This window comes from Gouania willdenowi, chromosome 1, assembly GCF_900634775.1.
Source record: "Gouania willdenowi chromosome 1, fGouWil2.1, whole genome shotgun sequence".
Taxonomy (NCBI): Eukaryota; Metazoa; Chordata; class Actinopteri; order Blenniiformes; family Gobiesocidae; genus Gouania; species Gouania willdenowi.
Window position 1 is genome coordinate 8094675 of NC_041044.1, and position 24419 is coordinate 8119093.

Consider the following 24419-nt stretch of genomic DNA (forward strand, 5'->3'; position numbering starts at 1 on the left):
TAACGGAAGCTTCTGTCGGTTCAGCAGCCATTGATGCGCTTTGTTTTTCAGAGGATAACTAGACGATTTCAAGAGGATCTCTTCCTTTTTTGCGGCTCTCTGCGGACTATCACCATGGTGTCTCACTCCCTCGCACTGCCAATGATCTGCTTCACTACGCTATGGGGGCTGGTAGGGGTCGTGGCTCCGTTTCTAGTCCCCAAAGGACCCAACCGAGGGTATGTGGAAGAACGACATGATGGAGCGCTAAAGGCTGTGTGTTAGATACATGTTAATTTACTCCTGAGCAGATTCAGTGTTATTTAGCTGGGCTCACTTGGTTAGCATTAGCATTAGCATGTTCTAGAACGACATCTGGTGATGCTGGGCCTGCGAGAGAGACACACACACACACACACACACACACACACACACACACACACACACACACACACACACAGACAGTGTTGATAATGACAGAGCAGGTGTACATTATTGAGTTAACCAGTATGAACGTAATGAAATGCTGCAGAAAAAAGTTTCAATGTAAAGTCCTGTTATGCTAAATGTAATTTTAAATATTAAATAATATTACATTTTTTCAAGTCAAATCAAATATTCTGTTTACGTTCATTCATCAGCACGGTCTAAATAAAATACAAATATTGTTCTTACACATCTCCAAATTATTGAAACTACTCTGAATTGTATCCACATTGTAATTGAATAAATACGATGATGAAAATGATTTTGATTAGAAAATAAACTGAAAATACAGACGAAAGATGACCGGAAATGATAAAAACTAGAAATGAATCCATACAGGAAGCACTAAATATGGTTTAATTCCAGTTATTTACTAAATGAGATTATTTCAAATGTGTTATCACTCATTCATTCCATCATTTTCGTATTTAATTGTTTTTTCATAGTATTATGAGTGAAGTGTTGTAGTCGGACAAAGGAGGTACTTGGATTCAGGAGTGAGAGAACACTTGAGCTAAAAAAGTTTGAGAAGCAGTGCTATACAGTATACACTACAATCACTCACATGAAGTTGTGTTAAAAAAGACACCAACAATGGCAAGGTAAAGCTGTTTATAGGGTGAACTATTAGGATAAAATCAAAAATATTCACAATCAACTAGGGATGTAAAGATTAATTGTAAGGCAGTTATTAATCGATTCATAGGTGTCACGGTTCATATCGATACTCTGAAAACTGAATCGCAGTACTTTTTTAAACAGCAGAGGGCGAGATATATTTATCTTTCTCTTGTTTGAACTACGTCACTCAAATGTGACGTGAGCGTCGGCGTCATGCATGACCGGCCCATCCTCTACGCAGACTAAGCGGCTGCTTATGGCCCACTGGCCACTAGAGGGCCCCTAACCTGACAACCCCACTTGCATGTTACTGGTACTGCTGTGCATTGCGTGGATCAAAACTGTAGGGTGCATTTCCAGTAATCTATCCAGCCATGCATTTGTTTGTAATTACAAACTGGCAACCTAGAGAGTGACGTTGGATAATTTATCTGTTCAGAAGCGTAGGCGGCGGGTGGAATCGCCTACTACTCTTAAACATGTTCATAAATGATTCCTTACCCTTTTAGAGCCAAAGGAATATCTGTAATATTACTTGAATATCTGTAAAAGTCACGTTTTTCTATTAGCTCTGTCTGCTAGCAGAGCATCTCTTCTTCACTGCTAGAATAGCTGCATGTCGACCGACCACTGGTTTACCAGCGCCCTCTGCTGGTTGAAACAAATATCTGATGTAAATGCAGTACGCTGACTATTTTTTATTAAGTCCAATTGTTAAGGCACAAAATACATTTTCAGTTGCACTTTTAAAAAGAAAAGGAACTATTATGCAGTTTTGCATTGTTTACTGTAGAGCCATAATATAAATGAATAGGCTTCTTCTTCATTTGTATTATTCCTTTATTTATTTCATTCATGATTTATTTTTAGTTAAATTGTAATGTTTTGAATAGTTCATCAAGGGATTCTTTTGACAATGAAAGATAAAGGAAAATAGTACAGTATTTTGTAGTTTTTTTTCTGATAAAAATAAAAATCATTTGTCTACCGTCTCATTTTGTAAAATAAATCGTGAGAATCTTATCGTGAATCCAGTATCGTGAATTGAATCGTATCGGGAGGTGAGTGAATCGTTACTTCTCTACAATCGACAGAACGCTCGGGAACAGGGTTAGCTACACATGTACAAATCCAACCACTCATCAGAATAGTTACAAAAACTTCAAACGCAATCACAAAACCTTTGACACACTCTCACTCCTACTATGACTAAATCATCTTTAATAAGATTTTTTAACAGATAGGAACTTGAGCGACATCCCGTTCTTAATCCATATTTGTACGGTGTACAGTGTAGGACATCCTCAGTTCTCAGAGTGAGGTATCAGCAAAACCTCCGTCAAATCAAACAGCCTCACTTGTCAAACCAATTGCTGTCAAATGACACAGCCTCAGGCCTCAAAATAAAAGTCATCAGACTCAGTGGCCTCAGGCCGTTCAACACGACAAGACTGTGTTTTTTTGAAGAACCTGAAAATACACATGACGTCATCAATATGTGCCGCTTCGGATGTAAGTAAGTAAGTTGAAAGCTGTTATTTTGTATTTATTTTTTAAGGTTAATATATATCAATGTCTCATTTAACTATGTATTTGTTAATCAAACAATATGTTCATATATTTTAACTTTTAAAAAATAAGAGGAAAGAACGGCTTTTCAACTGACTTCGTCATGTGTACTTTTGGTTCCTTCAAAATAAAATGTTGTGTTTTTGAGGCTGTTGAGTCTGATTACTTTTATTTTGGAGCCTGAGGCCATGTCATTTGATGGCGCTTGGTTTGACAAGTTAGGCCTTTTCATCTGACAGAGGTTTTGCTGAGTCATGAGTCCGTTTGGTCTGACAAATGACAGAGGCTTTCCTGATAGCTCACTGAGACCTGAGAAGGCCCTAAAACGTACACCCTACATCAGTTTATGAGGTTCTTCTTCCTTTGCTTTATGCACTGATGCACACTACAGTCGTGAACTTCCCCACATAATCATTTAGAGCTGTAAGATTTACACAAAGGACTGTTTATTAGTAATCCAGGATTGTTGTGTGACTGACTGCTCTGTTCTTTTGCAGTGTGATTGTTACTAGTCTCATCCTCACTGCAGTCTGCTGCTACCTGTTGTAAGTACTAACTATCCTCCTCCTTGTTTGATGGGAATCAGCTGTCTGTCCAACTTTTTTTGTTTCACTGTACTTACATTTTAAACATGAGCTATATTTATGTGTTTATCCTGTAAAAAATGTGGACATTAAATCAGAGGGCCATACAGGGCTCTGCACTAACTTTTCCAGTGGTGGCACTGGTGCGACTAACTTTCTCAGTTGGTCGCACCCTTTTTTCATTTATTTTTTTTATTTATTATTTTTTTTTTTTTTGAGCAGTGGTGGGGGAGTGTACAGCATTGACACGCATGCTGATGAATAGTTGACTTAAAGGGGACATATGCTAAATCCACTTTTTTTAGCCCTTAAATGCATTTTGTTGTAAATTTAGAGTGTTTAGAAGTACAGAAAAGTTCAATTAGTCGCTTCAGGTGCTTCGAGCAATCCGCCATTTTTATTTCTCGCTTTTATTTTGTAGTCCAAGCTCCAGGATGCCAAAGTTACGAGAGGATAAGTCAAAATGTTCGGTTGTTGGATGTAGTAACCCACACGCTTCATTACACCTTCTCCCAGCATCAGAACCTTTTCGAAGTGCCTGGTTGAGTTTTATTTTTCACGGAAATGTACCCACATCTGTGGGTAAGGTCATTTTTGTGTGCGTGAAGCACTTCAAGGATGACTGCTTCTGCAACCTCTGCCAGTATAAAGAAAGATTTGCCGAAAGACTTCGTCTGATTGAGGGTTCAATTCCTTCAATCTTTGGAGACGACAAACAGAGCACTTCAATAAGCTGTAAATAACGCTAAAAAGTGTGATAAAACGTCCCTGTCATTGTTTTGTTAGCATTAGCAGTTGCACCGTTCAGACTTCATATGTTAGCGCTGTGTGCTCATTTTAGATCCTTGATGATATGGCCTACGTGATTTAATTTAAGTCTAAAGTTTTCATTAGTCATTTCATTTTGCCATTTTTGTCTCCGAAAAGACTATTAAAATGAATTTCATGACGTTAGCTTGGCGCTAGCGTTAGCTCAGTGCTTGTGTTAGCTCACTTGTTAGGGTTCTGCAGGTTCATCATCTTCATTTTCATCTCGCTCCGCCGGGTCAGACTCTGGCTCGAACATGTAAGGCTGGATGAACAAGTCTTCCGTTGTTGACATTTTATAAATAACGTGTGAATAAGCATTTTATGCGCCGCTAAATAGTCGTATCTCTTCTATCAAACTACAAAAATGGCCGAACAGGGTGGAGTTGAACCTGGAGAGGGGGCGGAGTATGAAGTGTCTCATTTGCATTTAAAGAGACCGCACCAAAACGAGTTGCTCTCAGAAGCACATTAGAAAAAGGGTAGAAAAGGGGCCTGTGGAGCTATAATAATGAGGAATTCAGACCCAAGCATTGCAGTTCCGCTTTATATAGACCACAACTGTATGATTTATATGTAAAAAAAGGAAGGACTTAAATGCATGATATGTCTCCTTTAACTGGCGTACCGTAGTTTTGTATGAAGTAAAGATTGACAATGACTCAAGATTTGTTGTTTTAAAGTTTTAGTGTCAACAAGCAGTGGCTGAAATAACAGGTCATATCTTTTATACAATTTTGAAAGAAGACGTAACATTTTTTAAATTTTCTTTAAATAATAGCAAAGCATAACAACAGGTTTCATGTATTCTGTTTTTTATGTTTTGCAGAAAGGCTGTACTTGAGTTAAGTTAACAGTAGCATAACCAACTTAACATCTGCATTGCTTCACCCCATGGAATTAAATTCAGAGGGTCCAACTCTAGTGGGGTCTCCTAACCCTCTTCCCCTGGTCAGAGGTCTGTAACCTTTACTCTACAAGGAACCATTTAACCTCATCTCACCTGAATTAAAGTCCTCCTGGAGCTGAAAAAAATACCTTTTCAATGAAGACAATACAGTGTATTAAATTGTATACAGTTAAAATAATATAGAATAATGTTTGATTTAATTTAATTTGATTTATATTGATCATGTAAATGGCAAATAAAAACAGTTTAAAATAAAATAAAATCATTTGACATCTAGAAATAACAGTATCTTGCATCTTAAAATTCTTACACATCTCAGTTTACATGAACACAATGTTATATAAAGAAATTTTTTTAGTTAATGTATTTGAAAGTCTACAAAAAGTAACTTGAATTTGATAACACATGATCTTGTGGTCAACACATGATAGTTGCTCATTTCTTGCCATACATAAAGCATGCATATTTAACCAGCACATTGGTGTTCCCACACAATTAAAATCTCTATTTTTTTCCAGAATAGTGTTTTTGTTGGTTTAATTATCTTACCAGGGATTTAAAACTTAAGGTTAGCCACAGGTGTAGGAAAGTTGATGGTCTGTAGATGTTGTAGAAGGTGAAGTGGGAAGGTGGTCATTGCACAACATGATTTATTTTAGGTTAACGAATTGTTATATCTTGATTTTATTTGCCATTAATCATTAATAGCGTCTGAAAAAAAAAAAAAAAAACATTTATTTCAATAGTTTTTTTTAAGCTATAGGGAGCCATCGCATTAGAGTCAAAGGGCCACATTAAGCCCAAGAGCCGCAGGTTGCAGACCCCTGCCCTGGGAGTACCACAGCTGAACATCTGGCCTGGCATCATAGTCCATCAGGTCTGGTCCCTCCATGCTGATTCTGATGAGCGTGTACGTTCTATCACTGAGCTCAGCACGTTTTTCCTTTTTACTGCTGCCCTCAATGTGAGCGCGCTCTCAGTGAAGGACTCCTTATGCCTGGCTCCGTTCGCAGACCGCGCGTATTCCAAAGGAGCACATTGGTGTTTATACTCGGCATATTCACCGTTGCATTACCCGCAGCCGCGGAGCTAGAGAGAGAGAGAGAAGTGCACTCTGTGGAACCTGACGAAGCGCTCAGCCGCTTCGTCCAAAATAAGGTCATCCATACGCACTCGCACGGATGCGACTGAATAAAATTTTCACTCGCACACACTGAAAAAATACTTGCATATGCAACCATTTTGGTTGCAGTTTCGAGCCCTGCCATACAATCAGACATCTGTTTACAATGTTACAAAAAGAATACCTTTTTTTTTTTGATGGAATCCTACTTATGCTGCGTTCACACTGGACACGTCACAAATTTTCGAGATGTATGGAGGACCCCAGTAAAAACGATGTTCTTTACCTTCTGTGGAAGCAGAAGTGCCTTCAAAACGCTCGATGTCGGCGTTCGTGGATTCACCAGGTTAACCAGCGACACTTCCAACTCGGGGAATTTCACGGTTTTCTTCAGGAGCTGCGCCAAATCCTTCCTGGTCTGCTCCCGGTGGTGTAGTGCTCCAGATGGTCACACACCACCTCCATGCTGAAATGGGTGAAAAGGCCGGTGTCCGTGTCGACAGCCTGACGTCATTGTCAACTAAGACAAATTGGCTTTCGCGCCTGCGCGTCACACGAAACATTCACTAGAGTTCAGTGTTTTCTACTCAAGCAAATGACGAATGTCACAAAAAATCGGGAGCGTGCATGCCGCAGCCAACGCTCTTGCCGCACGGATTTGTTTTTGCAAATAAGAAACATACCAATTAATCAAATAAAGCATGTTTTACACATTTTATTTGTTTATTTTACTTTACAAATGCCTCGACCCCCTTCTGAGTCCCAACTCACAAGGTGAGAACCTATTTTTAGATGTTTTGTTACTCCCACTCACCATTTGTGTGTGGGTCTGCAAGGTGGAAAATTAGTACAGAAAGTAATGTCGCTTTTTTGTTGTTGTTATTGATGTTGTTCTAGAATAAATAATTTTTTTGTGCTTAAAGGATTTTTGTTGTAATTGATAATTGAACAATTGTTTCTTTGAATGTGTAAAACATGTAGTGTTTGTTTGATAGATACTTTTCTTATTTTCCAAACAATAATCATTAGTTTTTGAATATTGTTTTGTATTTGCAAACCAAACTGAGCTTGTTTATGAATCGCTGGGCATGAGTAAAACATGTTTTGTGTGAAGGGCTGAAACGATTCCTCGAGTTATTCCAGTAATTCGATTACTAAAATGCGTCTAGGCAAATTTCTCTGACTCTAAGCTTTGTTTAAGCCGCTTCCTTTTTTGATGATGTCACGTCCACGCACAGCGGGGAATGCAAAATGGAGATGGAGACTGTTGGAGGCGAGCGACAGGGAAAGCAAAGAAAATGACTTAAACTGTCGAAAGTGTGGGACAGTACATTGCGTGTACTGCTAGACAGAATTAGCTTTCCATAACAGCATTCTTCAATTCTACCGCATCCGCTGTATGCATCGAGCCTGCTGAGCGGACCCAACAGGTTGGTCTAATGTTTCTGACACGTTCACAAAAGTTTTTGATTTAGATCAGTCATTGCTAGTGTAGATTACGGCATGTAAAGAACATACACGTAGCTGAATAATGACTGATTAACAGGGGAAATAGTTGTAGTGGCCACATGGCAAGGCATTATGGGAAAAACAGTATTAGTGAAGTTTTGTTTAGAAAATTAGACAGAAAATAAAATGCTACAGTTACTTTACACTTAATTCACATTATTATGATTGTGCACACACATGCACGCACACACTCGTTTTTTCTCTCTCACACACACACCAGATGTTGTCAGATCTGGTCATTGTCTGTTATTTATTTGTTAAGGTATATTATATTAACGACAATATATTGTGTTTATTCATTTTTAATTGTATTGCAGAGAGTAGGGTCATCAGTTGTAGATCACACCATATTATGTACATTAGCCATTAATTTAGGCCTAGTAATAAATGAATAAATAACAAATGATTATACTCTACTATTTCTTTTTTTTTCCAGTAAATCTCAGATTGGTACTTTGGACAGCTTTGTACAGAGGGCTCCATCATGATCAACTCCGCAAGCTGCTGAGTTCACAGACAGCATTCTGAACATGATTATCACAGACATGTGCCCACTGTCCATAGTGGAGGATGATGGACTCAGGAAGATGATCTCCACTTTCAATCCAATCCAAAATTCTTTTTTTTTTTTTTTTGTTATAGAAGCAGCTACCAGTGCAGTTATGTTAAGTCTGCCAATAAAAATCTTTATCTTAAGAGGAATTGAATTGGTTGTTGGTTGGTTATTTAAATGACTTCTATTATTTTTATTACTATTAAATTAAGTTAAAGTAATTTAATAAAATGTAAAAAAAAAAAAATGTATCCGATTCGATTAATCGCCACAATAATCGATAGAATACTCGACTATTAAAATAATTGTTAGCTGAAGTGATTTCGTCATGGTTTTAACTCCATAGACAAAGAATATTAAGGATTAGAGAAAGCAACCTTTTCTAGGCTGGGATGTGGAGACAAGGAGGACAGTGATTGGCTTGACACGGTACCTTTTTTTGTCTTCGATATTCCCCATGATATTTTTCCTTGTAAAGCCCAAAATAAACTTGCTTCTTTGTTTTGCCACAACCTTCAGTCCATGAAAACACCAGAAGCTTGTTAAGAAGTCATTTTGAGAGAGATTTTAGGGGAAAACACAAGAAATCCCTGTAAAATAAAGTAAAAACACTTTTATGCATCCATCTACAGAACTCCACATTCTACAATGCAATGTGCAAAATATTTCTGACAATGTCAATAAGGGAACATTTATAGTGAAGATCACAACAGATGTTCGATTGGCAAGTTTTTACATTTTTTTGAGCAAATCTCTTGATTTCTGAGGCCTACTCTATGGGGCTGAATTACTAATATCTGAAATAAAGAGTGGTAAACCAGTTGCTTCCCTAAATCCTTTGGTCACAGTTTCCTCACCTGCTGCGAGAAATTCACTAAGATTGCCGCAATGATTAGTGCACGTGCAGAAGTGATGGAGACCACCCTATTTAAAGGAGCGTTTTGTACGTGTTACGTTGAACATGGATGAAATACAGCAAAGACATGAATAGATTCTTTATTCATCCCGCAGTGGGGAAATGTGAGTGATGGAGTGGCTGCACGTGCATGGCTGATGCGTGTGTGAGAGTGAGCCGCGGAGGAGAGAATGTGCTCGTGCCTATGGGTAGAATCCGACACGGCAACTGGGACAGGTAGCGAGCTTATGTTTATAGTGCAGCCAGATAATTAAGTGCAGCTCTACAACAACAAAATGGCTTGTTCTTCCTTCGTGGTACCATCTTTAACAAGCGTGAGGAGTACGACAGTGATCCCCGGAGGTGAAGCAGCCTCCGGCCATGGAGAGTGCGGATTTCCACTGTGTCCCCCAGCAACGGTGGGGAGATGAAACAGGAAAGGTTTTAACATGTTCTTAAAATTGTGAATTAATTCATCTCAATGCCGTCCCTCGGTTGTTTTTCCTCTCCCCTGCCTCGTCTCCTCAAAAATATCACTGCGCAAAACACTTTGACAGTTACCACCTGGTTGTGGGCCATGCTAAATTTATACAAAAAAACAGCAGCAGCAGCAATGAAGTCTAGCTTTGATGAATTGCATTGCTTTCCCTGCATTAATTTATTTGCATTTCCTCCTCCCATTGTTTTTCTCCCCTTGTGAGCTCCGCCTACTGTACAAATTCATTAGAGGGAAACGCACTAAATGGATTGAGGGTGCATTGCGATGTGCAGCAACCGCTCACTCCTGATTCCCTGAGGAAAAGTTATCGTCTCCAGCAGCTTTGAGTGAGACGTTTAGAAAATGAAAAGCAACATTGGATGGTGAAAGTTGCATTCAGTATAATGATTTAACCACTAGAGTGTGCTCTCGCTGTTTGAAGATGTGCTTTTACTGCTTAATAAAAGTATAGTAATCATAAAGTTTTCATTTAAAGTTGTATTGTCCCCTTAATCAATAATATCAACCAAGGATTGCAAAATGTAAAAATCCTATTGGATGCAGCTAAATCCTGTAAATATTTAATCATTATTAAGTGGAGCACAGAGATAATGAAGCCCTGACTTAGATGTTGTTTTATATTTATTGGGTTAATGTTATTTATGGGGTTGTTGTGTTAAACGCTTGTTGTATGTGGATTGTGTATAAATGGCTTTGTCAGTTTTATTTATTAAGGTCAGCCATGCAGAGATTACCAAAGTTTCCTGGGTTGTTGGAGAAAACTTCACTGACCACACAATTTCATATTTATGAGCTATTGGTTTAAATGGACGTCACATGGTAATTCAGCTGCATTTGGCGAGTCCTGCATGTTTGATTTGTTTTCAGCCTTCAGGCTTTGCCAATGTTTTGTCCCTTTCTTCTCTCTTTGTTCCCAGTTGGTTGGTCGCCATCCTGGCCCAGACCAACCCGCTGTTTGGCCCTCAGTTGAAGAATGAAACTATATGGTATCTCCGGTACTTCTGGGAGTAAACTGGGTGAGTTTGTCACTGTCATTATTTTAGCAATGTGAGTTACACAGAATCCTAAAAGTCCTGACATTAAAAGCTGTGATATAATCATCCTCTCCGACTCTTCACTAGCTGAAGCAGATTACACTTTATCAAACCTCAGAAAAAGAGTTGCTGCTTTTTTTTTTGCTAAAATTAAACGTGTTTTTCAAATACATCCACAGATAATGAAATGTTCCACATGTGCCTCTGCATGAGATTAAACACGTGATTCATTAGCAGCAAATCAGTGGAAATCATTGCATCACACTATTGGACGACTATTTAATGTTAAAGGGGTGAAATAACAAAGAGGAAGGCTCACTTTAGTTTTGTCTGTGCACCTGGTCTCATTTTGCACCTGCTGCAAATGGCTTTTATAACTATTTATTACATATTCAGTGGCTCTGCTTTTCCGTGGTCTGAACTAGGAACTGAAGTGGTAAAATTATTATCATTATCAATTATTAATATTACCATCAGCACCAATCTGCCCTGTGGCCCCGCCTCTTGTCGTCCCATCGTTCACAGTCTGTTTGCGTTTTTTTCCTGTGTCCTCTCATAGTCCTTAAATTACTGCTTCATTTCACTCCGTCCCGCCATTGATCCCACAGTCCTTTACTTTACATTGTGATTTACCGTTCTTCAGGTACAACTCTATCATAATTTATGGCAAACGAGTTTTATCAAATATTAGAGGTCGACCGATATCGGCCCTTCCTAAGGAACACTTTATTATAGGGAGGATATAAAAAGAGAGGGCAGTGTTACACCTAAGTGAGGGGGAAGGGAACAGGGAGGAGAGACTAAAGGTAGGGAATGGAAAAGGTGGAGAAGAGTTGATTATTTTAAAGTGAGAGTGAAATGTGGTGATGTAGTTGTGCATATGGTGACGAGTGAAGCTTAGGTATAATGGTGGTGGAGTGTTTATACCTAAAACAAGTTTTTGTTTTTCCTACAGTAGGTTGTGTACAGGTATATTTAAAGTTCAATAAATGTCTATTGGTGTATTTAATTTAAAATATTATATTTTTAATATATATATTTACATTATATGAGTGTTTCAATTGTCTTTCATAATCAATGTGTTTTTAAAAAAAACACATTGAACACATTAAAAAAAAAAGTATATCAGTCTCAAATATTGGCTTTAGATATCGGCCATCGGCTGAATTTAAAAAAAAAATAAAAAATCGACATCGGCCATTGAAAATCCCATATCGGTCGACCTCTATCAAATATGGTGATCATTTCATTTTTACACCACTAGTTCATCAAATAAACTGCATACATCCCTGTAAACATCCCTAATGTGTGAATGTAAACTACTGCATGGGCTGAAGCTTCACCTCTGATGTCATGTGACATAGTGCTTGGATTTCAGACAAAGAAATGCTGGAAGTCAAAAACTGACTAACCATCGAACCATCATATGTTTTAATAAAACACCTGATGTCCAAAATGGTGAAAAAGGGACTTTAAACATTTAAATAGCAAGTAATAAATTAGTTCTATATTTGATCTCAGAAAAGGATGTAAAGTGTTACAAAACTACTTAATACGTTTCAGTTGGAAAATAAACTTCTTCAAAAAACAAAATATGTTTGTCTAAAGGTTCATTTAATTTGTGGCTATTTTTGCTTTGATAAATTAAATGATAAATATAAATAATTGATAGCAAATGTGATTTATTTTGAGAGATTTGTGGTTGATGTTCTTTGTATTGTAGCAGAATTCTTCCTTCAATTTTTTATTAATTTTAAATTTACCAGATTTTTGTGCAGAATAACAAACCTAAATCATGTTGAACTTGTGCTGACACAGAGAGGACCCGCCCCTGCCACTCTCTAATTGGCTCAGATAATCTAAAGACTGCATGACGGAATGCAGCTAACTTTGCTAACATGCTTTCTTCATTTAAATCAAATTACTGTGAGTTGCACCGACAGCCCACAACAGTTGGTCACACACTAAAAACATGTCCTCCAGCTGAAGTCATGTCTGTGTATAGGCTGGGATGTTCGCCAATGTCCACAGAGGAAAATTAAATTAGTTGTAATGAATTCTGATTTAATCCAAAGCAGACCTTTACTGTGAATCCTAATGATTTCATCTCGTTAGCTTTTCCGTATTTAAACAGAATCTTGTGTAAAGCCATGACAGCAAATCATTGGTATTCAATCACAACTCTGCTGATTTCTGGATCCCCAGTGTCTTTCTCCTCTAGATCAGCCAGCGGTTCTCTAACTTTTTTGGCTCAAGTACCCCCGTTCTCTAACTTTTGAATGCAAGTCCCCCCCCCCTTCTCCGACTGCCACATTTTGCTCAGAATTTTGTGATAAAACCACTATTGAGCATAATGATGGAATGAATGAGTGATACACATTTTAAAGAATCTCATTTTGTAAATAAGTGGAATGAAACAGTATTTCGTGCTTCCTGATTAGAATTATTTCTATCATTTTTTATCATTTCCAGTCATCTCCCTCCTGATGTGGGACCAATACTTTTAATTTTATGTTCTAATCAAGATGTGTTTTTGGTGTCATTTTGTGTTTTTTGTCTGTTCTTTTTATTATTCAGTATATTTTTCTTTTATTTTGTGTGTTTTTGTTGTCATTTTTGTGTGTTGGTATTATTTATATTATTCTCTCCCAGCGTTTGTGTTTTCGGTGTTGTTTGGTTGTTTCTTTTTCTTTTTTTTCAGTTTTGCCAACACTTTGCTTCTTTTAATTGGATTTCCCAGACAACTTACATTGTAGGTCATTATTTTACATGAATTAAGACTTTGCATTGTAAGTTACTAGATGTTGTATGCACACCTTTAAATAAACAAATAACCTTTGTTCTACACTCCTGGTGCCACAATCAACGGTGGCGGAAACATTTAACAAAAATAGACAACTATATACTAAAAAATAAACATAAACAACTTTGACTTCCAAGAATAAAGCCTCTTCTGTGGCCTTGTGTCTCTGTTGGATTGAGAGTTTAGAAGGAAAGGCTTCTCCACGTGTCAGTGAGAGAGCGCCCTCTTCAGCTTGTAAGCTGATGTTCAGGTCCATATTGTCCACCTAAAGTTTAATCATCTTATGCCAATAACATCATCTCTAAATATATTTTACTACTTATAAGGAAAAGAAAACATCTATCCTACACTGTACATATTATAATATGTGTACATTATTTAGACAGAGTGTAATATAACTATATAACTGTCTGAGTGAATATGAACTACTTATCAGTCTCTGGTCGCTGGAACGCCTGGAGCCTTTCTTTGTTACTTTGTCCAGCATTCTTCTTCTGGTTTCCTGGTTTTCCACTGGATCGCCAGGTGAACTGGTGAATCTGACCCAGGAGGGACGCTGGGTTTCCTAACACTGTCAACGGGATCCACCTTGCCGCCAGGTCCGCCGTTGTCTCCGCTATCGAGTTTTAGATCACGGTGCAATCCCCTCGGAATACTCTCAGTCATGCGGGGAACGGAGTTTGAAACCGTATATTTACTGTATTTCCTTCAGAGCGGTTTTGACTTCAGCATACTCCCTCTGTTTCTGTAACACATTCAGCGTGTAGTCGTGGTCCAGATGTGTCCTTTTCCCGTCTAGATCAAATCCTTTTTCTGCCATGCTTTTTTAATCACGTCTATCTTCATCCTGAAGCTGGAGAACCTCACCACTATGGATCTAGGTGCGGCTCTGGCCGGGGGTTTCTGGCCCAGTGCTCAGTGCGCCTCTCATTGTTCAGTTGTGTAGACGGGGGAAGCTCAAAACCTTTAATTAGGAGGTCCTCCACGAAATCCACCACCGAGTCCAGCACCTTTTTTCACTCTGTGTATTTTGATGTTTTCACATCGTAGGCGGCCCTCCAAGTCCATAATTTTAGCGTGTGTTTACACCTTGAGCTTCACCAGCTTTGACAGGACTTCTTCCGAGGACTGGATCTCTGGGTCTCGGCCATGTTTATCCGCTCTTCTGCTTCTTCCATTCGTTCGTTGATCCATTTTATTTCCTCTCGTGTGCCGCTTAGTTGCTCACTGGAGTCTTTTCTAAATTCACAAAGCTCTTTCAGGATCACACCCAGGTTAACGTTGCGGTGCAGCTCCGGGTCCGACATGGCAACCTCCTCCACGTTGCTGCTAGCTTGTTGACTATCGTTTTCTTCTTTGTCTTGTTTTCTCTCCGCAGGTGTTTTCTTCCCAATTTTTAGGATTTTCGTTTGCCCGTAAGGTCTACAATAGGGTGTCTTTGTCTTAGGATATATTCCAATTTTTGGGTGTAAATTAGTTCTTACAGTCGGGAGCCCGTTTCTCTGTGCTGCCATCCCTTCAAATGCTAGACTGGAAGTCTGTTTTGTTGTATCTTACGTTGTTTTGTATGTATATCTGTTATTTTTGTGAATTTTGTTGTGATCTTGTGTATTTTTCTCTCATTTAGTGTATCTTTGTTGTTGTTTTGTTTTGTGAATTGCTGGTGATATTTAGTATGACTATAATTTTTAACTAAAAATAAACATTATAAAGCCCTTATTTTATTGCTCTTATTTGTTTATTTTCCTCTCTCAAGTACCCCCTGTAGTGCCATTGCGTACCCCTAGGGGCACACATACCGGCATTTGAGAAACACTAATCTTGAACAAACCTAAACCTGGGATTTAAAATCTTTTGTTTTCTCTCTTTTTTCCAGGAGCAATGATCGTCATTTCTGCCGCTGTTTGCTGGACTTCAACCATCCACATACACATGCACACTTGAATATCCAAACATGATATAATATGGTTATTTATTTAATTTTATTCACTGTAAAATGTTTTTAAAAAGAAATGCATTTACAGTACTCATTACACACATTATCATTCCATCCTTTGTATGTGCAAACGTAGCTTTTATGTTAGCTGAACTTCTTAGTATTTGTAATTCCACGTGATCCTCATCTCAGTGTTAAAACACAGGAGAGGGAGAAACAGGAAAAGCTAACATTAGCCACTACAGACTTTGGGTTCTCTCTTCACTTATAGGTATATAAAACTAAACCTCACGATGGATTTTCTTTTGAAAAGTAAAACAAGAACAATATTGTATGTATTGAGGTAAATGTAATTGACGGTTTGAAATTGTGACTTTTAGTCTTCAGTGTGTATATACCACAACATGATGTGTTTGGAGTAGATGTGAATCTCCCATCGTTAATGTGTGCAATGGTTTAGTTACTTTGTGTGCGTTTACATTTTTGGATGTTTTGTGTGTTGCTGCCGTCAGGGAACGGTCATTTTAAATATTTTATTTCTGCGTGTGGACACTGATGTCAACGCAGCCTTATGGTTATATAACTGTTCAAATCTGTGATGTAATGTGTGTGTGTGTGAAGAGTTTGTTACTGAGAGTTTGGAGCGCTCCTGAAACTGAAAAGTGAAGCGTTTCCTTCCACTTTAAACCACTTTTGTCTCCCTCCCACATTCCCCTCATGCTCCAACACAGTGGAGGTCCTCGTTGCCATGGCAATCCCATCACCCTCGTCAGTCCCTCTTTACTCGTTGTTCTTTGATGTAATCCAGCTGATCTCACCTGCCTGGGTATGTTTTATTGGAGTGAAGCTGCTGGGGGGTCTATTCACTACTGATTTTTTACAGTTATTTTTTAATCAAACAATTTGGGGGGAAAAAACTACATTCAACCCCACAGTTTATGACTATTTTAAAAAGTTGGCATCTTGACGAGTACTTTTTCTTTAAAGTCTGCACCACTTTTCAGCATCAGGAGTTCTTTATTGAGCGTGTCTGATAAAGATTGAAATCCATTCCTACGTCAAGAGAAAAGAAAATGTAAACTTCCCCTCAACGTTTGAACATTATTTAACACCTTTCAAAATTGATTTGAATTGACTGAATTGTTTGTGATTATTTTATTGATGTGTTTTGTTATTCATTCAAAAGAAGTTGCCCTTTTTTTCTCATCTTTGCTCCTTTTATTTTGAAAGTCTTTTAAATGTAGATCTGATAATAGAGTCGATGCTTGAGGAGCCTGAGCTGCTGGCCACCACCACAACCTGGCCTTCCCGCTTTTACTTCCCCTCCCCCTCCTACCACCTCCTCTTCTTCTTCTTCTTCTCCAAAACCACTTTGCTTCAGCCAAAAAGAATCTAAATCAAAATACAGCTACTTTTTAGAAAGACCAAATTGCTTTGTATCTTTCCCTCCCTCCGCCCTTTTTTGCAGTTGTGGTGGCAACGAGCGTCTTGAATCTGCATCAAATCTAGGAAGGCTGGAAAAAAATTTGGAAGGTGATTCAAATGTCAAAACATGTTTTTCTGCTGGATTTTATTTGAGATGCTTTGATTAAGTTTGAATTGTAACTTTCATACTTTTCTTTAAACAGAAGTTCAGACTGTGTAAGTCACATGTGTCAAACTCAAGGCCCAGGGGCTAAATCCAGCCCTTTAGACCATCAAATTCGGCCCGCAAGAGAAAGTAAAAAAAACAACAAACAAAAAAAATACATTATTGTCCAAATTAGCAAATAATTCAGTTGTAAATAAATCAGCTCAGATATCAAAATATACAAATTCAATGAAACTCAACAAAACTTGGAGGATCACAATTTCCCCATGCTTTTTTCACATGACTGGGGTCATTTTAAATTTCATATTGTTCAAAGAAATACATTTTCCTGAATTTCAAGAAATTAAATAAAATTTGGTAACAAATTCAATGAAAATTCAAAAGGATATTCTATATTGTCGGTGCCTTACATACTTTATGTATGATTTAATGATCATTTAAAGTACAAACTTCTGGAAATTAATGTTGAAATTGTTCATTTTCCCACCAAAAATTGGGGGCCCAGTTTGACACTTGGTGTAAGCATATATATCTGTACCTATGACTTCTTTGGGGTTTATTATGAAAAACGAGTTTTTATTGACTTTATGTCAGACTGCCATCACTGACATCCCATTCTAACATCTCAAGTGTGAACAATTCCTATAAATGTCCAGTTTGTTGCTTTCTTTTCCTTTTCCTCATAAGCTGGCCTCTGTTCATTTGCTAAACGTTCCTGGCAACACTGTGCAAATTAAATTCAGTGTGTTAAGTGTCACCATGGTAACAGAAATTGAATAAACCTTGCTTTGGCTGCAGATGAGATCCTGTATATGTGACCATGTATTACTGTCAGGTTAATGCTTCCATATGTGCTGCATTGTGTGTGAAATAATAAGCCAATAAAGAGGCGGGTCTCGTACAGTCCACCTGTGCTTTTTCACGTCTGTGTGTGACCAAACACTGGAATGCTCCTTTCAGTGGAAAACGAAACACGTTGAGACACACAAAGAATGCACCTGTGCTCTCCCATTTCAGGGCAAACAAAGGAGTGCAAAGCCACTTGGTTGGAGATCTCCATTCACTGAGACTCACACAGAAAGGAAAGTGTTTACCTTCATGTCAATCCAATCACATCTCCCAAGGTTTTTCAGACTCTCACAGAAGGATTGTGGCCAAACATTTTACTGATTAGCATCTGATTTAAGAGTTTGTAGAGTTTAGAACCACTGAGCTGATCTTCTACACTGATGTTGTGCAGCATATGATAAGGCAAGGCAGATACTTATACTCCTACAAATACATCAATGCATCTATTAATGAAGAATATATATACTGCAAGCAAGATGCCTTTATTTTGAAAGAGAATTTGCATGCATTTTCAAAGCACTACTATTAATAATCATGTGCAAAACAGTATTTTAATATTTCTTTTGTCATGAGAAATGTTCTTTTTAGGTTAAATCTTTGAGGTTCTGCGGTTGCAATTTTTACTTAAATAATGACAGCAGTTCATTAAGAATAAAAGCAAACATTTCCTGCAGCATAATTTACACTTCATTTGATTTTATGATCTATCTATCTATATATATATTATTTTATTTTTTTTTAAATGTTGCCCTCTGTTGATAATGTGTTATAAACTGCTCCATCTTTTTCCAATTTACATTTAAAAATGAGAACATCTGGGTAGCAGTTTGTTTCTAATGCTGGGGTTACACAGAGTCTTGTAAGAGCCTGCTATCATATAACAAGACCTGATATATATATATATATATATAGAGAGAGAGACTCACTCTATGATGTAATACAATGATAACACTATTAGAACAATTTTTTTTGCCTGCTCCATAATGTAATAACGTAAATCTAAATCAAAATGCTAAATGTAAATCTAATTGCAAAATGTCAATCTAAATGTTAAATCTAAATCTTAAATGTTAGATCCAAATGTCATGGGTGAAACTAAATATTTAGCTAATATGCAAATTCAACAGAAGTACCAAAATAAAAGCTCATTGATGCAATTTAATATTTATCATTTAGATTTAACATTTAGATTTAGACTTAATATTGACATATTTTTACGAGAAAAAAAATCACTAATTTCACAAATATTGTAATAATATAATAATAAAAATATCCACATACTTTTTTTAATGTTGTTTGTTGCAAAAAGTTGCTGTTTATTTTAGCATGTGTAACTTTACAATCATTGCCCCATACATGTAAACCAAACCTAACCCCTGATGGTGTGGAGTAGTGCACTGAGTTGTTTTTCCTGTATTTTACACACACTGTTTCTATGTCTGTCTCCTCCCACTGTGTTTGGAGGTAGCTTTAATTTTAGCATTACAATTGTTGAGACTAATTCCTATTCATTATCAGAATTCTCTGATTGTTTAAACTTTAATATCAGACTTCTATGAAAAAAGTCTGAACTTTGACTTTAATTTTAGGATTAGGATTCAAACTTTTGGCAGAGTTCAAACTTAGTAACATAATTCTCAGAGTTCTTATTTACGATTGTTTAATCTGGAATTTCAGAATTCTGGAAATAAAGTTTGAGTTCTACCAAATTACGACTTTAATCTCAGAATACTGAAAAAGTCTGAATTCAGACTTGTTTCTTGGAATGAATACTGAAAATGTATTCTATTTCATAATATTTCGTGAGATATCTCACTATGGGATGCACACCCTATCTGCAGCCCCTCAAAAGCATTTTCTCAATCTGTCAATCCTGATTGGCTGGTGAAACGTGTCCGTTCGCAAGGGACACTCTATCCTATCTCGCGTTTTTGTTTTGTCAGCTTAACAGTCCACATGCGAATCTTCGGTTTCCAGTCGATGGATGCTGATAAGACTGACGCTTTTTTGCTTGGACCACACCAGGTTAGGAAGAAAGAAACCAGTGCTTACCTTGCTCTGCTCGGTGAGTGCTGTCCTGTTCATCACCATAAGGTTGTGAACCCCGAGCCTCGGCTACAGCGGACGGCTAGCTCCAACGCTGACGCTCCGGTGCACGTTGGCCTTCCTAGCGGCTCTCTCACTCTGGTGACCACCCCACTACATGCTTCACACCACAAGGTCCGGAGCTCCTAGACATCAGCACACCAGGCTTTAGTCCCATGCCCACTATCCTCGACGCCTCCAGGATTCTGTGCACGTTGGTCCTCCCTCTGGGATCTCATGACAGTGAACAGTCCAGCTCTAGCTCTTATACCATGGTATCCGAGCTCTCGAACGCCAGCGCGCCAGCTGTCATTTCGAAACTAACACTGTCCTTGACGTCTTCAATGCTCCAGCACACGTTAGCCTCTATCCCTGCTAGCACATGTGCTAGCCGCTTCGTGGTAGCGCAAGCTAATCCACCTGCTCTCCCTGCCTGCGTCAGCACGGCGATGGAAGCCAAGGTTCCTCTCACTGAGGGAAGTAGATGCTCCAGTGCTCGCCTTTGTCCATGTGGAGGTAAAATCTCTGGCAGAGACAAACATAAGGTCTGCTCGGACTGCCTGGGTCTGAAACATGCCCGACTGGTGGTCGAATCCCCCGGCTCATGTCGGCAGTGTGTGATTTTCAACAAATAAAGCCTCCAAGGCTGGCGCGCAAAGTGAGCCTGTCCGAGCAGGACCCCTTCCTCCCTCCTCACGATGTTTCTCTTGCTGATCCACTTCCTTCCGTCTCTCATAGGACATCATGTCCTGGTGAGGACAGACAGTACCACGACCGTGGCATACATAAACAAGCAGGGAGGGTTGCTCCTCCCGTCGGTTGTTTTTGCTGGCACACAAACTGATCCTGTGGGGTTGTGGCTGTCTTCTCTCACTGAGAGCGAGGCACGTCCCGGGGATCCTGAACGTGGGCGCAGACCTGCAGTCCAGGGGTGCGCCGGTGTACGGGGAATAGATGTTACATCCACTGGTGATACAGCAGATGTGGGTCTGTAACAGATGGAACAAGGCGGACCTGTTCGCCGGGGGAGAAAACGCGCAGTGCGCAAGGTTCTTCTCCCTGCGCAGCACAAATGCTCCCCTCAGCGTAGACGCACCAGCATACGATTGGCTACGCATGCTTCTTTACGCATTCCCCCCATTGGCTCTGATACCCCCACCCTGTCCTGGGTAAGGGAGCATGGCCATACACTGATCCTGGTGGCTCCATATTAACCTGCCATGCACTGGCTGGCGGAGATTTACCAGTTGCAGTGTGCTCGTCCCTGGCAGCTCCCGCTGTGCAGGGAACTGCTGTTGCAGGCGAGGGGCACAATTTTTCACCCGCACCCAGAGTCCCTGGTGCTGTGTGCTTGGCCCCTGAGTGGCTCAATCTGTCAGCCGTGGGACTCTCACAGAGTGTGATTTCCACCATACAGAGTACTCCAGCCTCCTCCACTAGGTCTCTTTATGATTGCAAGCGGAGGATATTTGAGGGATGGTGTCTCCAGAGGAGCCACATCCACTTTCAGTGCCCGGTGGGAGTGATTTTGTCATTCCTGCAAGACCTGATTGACAAGCACAAAGCCTTTTCCACTGTGAAAGTATATTTGGTGGCGATCGTCGCGTGTCACGTTGGCTTTGGGGGTACACAGGCTCCTCCCCATGTTCAGACCATAGGTACCACCGTGCTTTCTGGCAGCAGTTCTGGAGGGACTTGAACCCTCCGTTCGAACCACTGGAGGATGCGTTCCTGAAGTTCACCTCTCTTTAGGCAGTCTGATGACGTGCTGACGTGGTGAGGTATCGTGGTGACGTATCGATCATTTCCTGTTTACGCTCTACCGCTGCTTGCAGCGCTCTACTACTGTGTTCTGCTAACTCTAATCAAACTTGTTGTCATTGATATTTTAGCCTTGAAAACACTTGTTTTAATTTTTTACCGTACAGTTAAACGTACGAAGGTTAAGTAAAAAGCAATCTCTCCTCTTATAGGCAGTACAATCTCCTTTAAACTTCCTTTTGTCCTTAGCTTAGCTTAGCTTAGCTTAGCTTAAATTTAGCACCTATGGCTTCTCTCTCCTCCCCTCCGCTCTCCTGCCCGGTGTGTCAGATGTTTAGTTACTCCTCGTCCTCCTTTAGGGACAATGGTAGTTGCATAAAGTGTAGCGTACTGTTAGATATGGAGGCGAGGATCAACAATCTGGAGAAGCGGTTCCGCACCCCTGATACCAAAACCGAAGCTAGCAAGCAGGACCTAGCCGGTGCGGACCGTGCTAGCTCTAGCTTAGCCTCCCCCCCGGCCAGCAATGAGTGGGTTACTGTCCGTGGTAAGCATAGTCGAAGGTCAAAAAGCCGCTCGGGACACCACCATGTTCACGTCTCAAACAGGTTCTCCCCCCTCTGTGAGGACAACACACTCACCGGGGAACAAACTCTGATAATTGGCGACTCCATAGTGAGAAACGTGAAGCTAGCGAAGTCAGCGGGCATTGTGAGGTGCATCCCAGGGGCCAGAGCGGGCGACATAGAATCAAATCTAAAGTTGCTGGCAAAGAGTAATCGTAAGTTTGATAGGATAGTCCTCCATGTCGGCACTAATGACTCCCGACGTCGCCAGTCGGAAGCAACCAAAGTGAACATTGAATCAGTTTGTGCTTATGCTAAAACAATGTCGGACTCCGTAATTTTCTCTGGTCCTTTACCAAATCTGACCAGTGATGACATGTATAGCCGCATGTCATCATTTAACCGCTGGCTATCGAGGTGGTGTCCAGAAAACGAGGTGGGCTTCATCGATAATTGGAGATCCTTCTGGGGAAAACCGAACCTGATAGGAAGAGATGGAATCCATCCTACTTTGGAGGGAGCATCTCTACTATCAGAAAACATGGCACATTTATGACATCTCATGAATGAGACCATGTTACAGAGGTGGAGTCCTCCACGCCCCTCTGCGCTTGCCTTAGGACAGTTTCCCTCCCATTGCTATCAGGATAGCTGTGTTCATCGCCATGACAACTGTTGTGATGGTGATGAATATTATTTTATGGAGACGGTGTCAGTCCCCCGACCCATATTTCACAATGATTTTAACATAAAATCAAATAAAAGAGCTATCAATTATAAAAATCTGAAAAAAATTAAAATCTCAAATCTAGAAACACCAAAACATAAAACCATTAGATGTGCTCTATTAAATATTAGATCACTGAGATCCAAATCTCTACTAGTAAATGACCTTATCTCAGAAAATAACTTTGATTTATTCTGTTTAACTGAAACATGGCTGTATCAAGATGAATATGTTAGTTTAAATGAAGCCACTCCTCCCAGTCATTTAAATACTCATATGCCACGAGACATAGGCCGTGGAGGTGGTGTAGCAGCTATTTATCATTCCTCTCTCCTAATCTATCCTAAACCAAAGGCCAATTACACTTCCTTTGAAAGCCTGGTTCTAAATTTATCTCATATCGAATCAAAAACCTGCCAGCCAGTCTTATTTGCGATAATTTACCGTCCTCCAGGCCCTTATTCTGAATTTCTATCAGAATTCTCTGAGTTTATATCAAACTTAGTCCTCAGTTCTGATAAAATACTGATAGTAGGAGATTTTAATACCCATGTGGACAAAGATAGTGATAGCCTGAGCTCAGCCTTTATGTCCCTAATAGACTCAGTTGGCTTTTTTCAAACTATTAATGAAGCTACTCATCGTTTAAATCATACTCTTGATCTTGTTCTAACATATGGCCTTGATATTAATGAACTAAAAGTCTACCCTGAAAATCCTCTGCTATCAGATCACTTTTTAATATCTTTTAACATTATCCTAGAGGATCTCGCACTGTGCAATAAAATAGTTACAAGTAGAAATCTATCCAACAGTGCTGTGGCTAAATTTAAAGAGGCCATTCCTGCTGCCTTAAACTCAGTGCACCATCCAATAAATAACTATGATATTAATTATAACCCCTCTCAACTGGATCTGCTTGTCGATAGCTCTGCTAGTCTACTAAAATCCACCTTGGACTCAATAGCCCCATTGAGGGAAAAAACTATTAAACGTCAGAGGAAAGCTCCGTGGTTTAGCTCTGAAACTCACACACTCAAACAAACAACCCGTAAATTAGAGAGAATGTGGCGCTCCAATAAAACAGAGGAGTCACGAATACTTTGGCAAGAAAGCCATAGTAAATACATGACAGCCTTACGACATAGTCGATCTACATACTACTCCTCACTAATTGAAGAAAATAAAAATAATCCGAGGTACCTTTTCAGCACTGTAGCCAGGCTAACACAAAGTCAGAGCTCTATTGAGCCCATGATTCCTCTAGCCCTCAGCTGTGAGGACTTTATGACATTTTTTAACCATAAAATTCACAAGATTAGAGATAAAATTAGCCACTCCCTGCCTTCACCTGGGCCTGCTGTACCATTAAATGTAAATAGGCCTAACCTAAACTGTTTCACACATATAGGACTTCAGGAACTTAACTCTATTATTTCATCCTCCAAACCATCGACCTGCCTTTCAGATCCGATCCCAACTAAGCTGTTTAAAGAAGTTATTCCCCTAATCTGCCCATCTTTGTTGGAGAC

General features: G+C 39.4%; 1 protein-coding gene across 1 annotated transcript; it reads left to right on the forward strand.

The window, feature by feature from the left end:
- Positions 1 to 17800, forward strand: atpv0e2 (ATPase H+ transporting V0 subunit e2). Its single transcript, XM_028455333.1, has 4 exons — positions 1 to 218; positions 3153 to 3200; positions 10453 to 10551; positions 15249 to 17800. The coding sequence occupies exons 1-3, from the start codon at positions 34 to 36 to the stop codon at positions 10544 to 10546; spliced, it is 327 nt and encodes a 108-aa protein (XP_028311134.1). The 5' UTR covers positions 1 to 33; the 3' UTR covers positions 10547 to 10551; positions 15249 to 17800.
- Positions 17801 to 24419: the final 6619 nt, after the last annotated feature.

What these genes read in the sequence shown, in the direction of transcription:
- atpv0e2 (XM_028455333.1), top strand. Translation starts at nt 34, where the DNA reads ATGCGCTTTGTTTTTCAGAGGATAACTAGACGATTTCAAGAGGATCTC. An exon ending in CCCAAAGGACCCAACCGAGG is followed by an intron (nt 219 to 3,152) that starts GTATGTGGAAGA and finishes GTTCTTTTGCAG; the next exon opens with TGTGATTGTTACTAGTCTCA. An exon ending in GCAGTCTGCTGCTACCTGTT is followed by an intron (nt 3,201 to 10,452) that starts GTAAGTACTAAC and finishes CTTTGTTCCCAG; the next exon opens with TTGGTTGGTCGCCATCCTGG.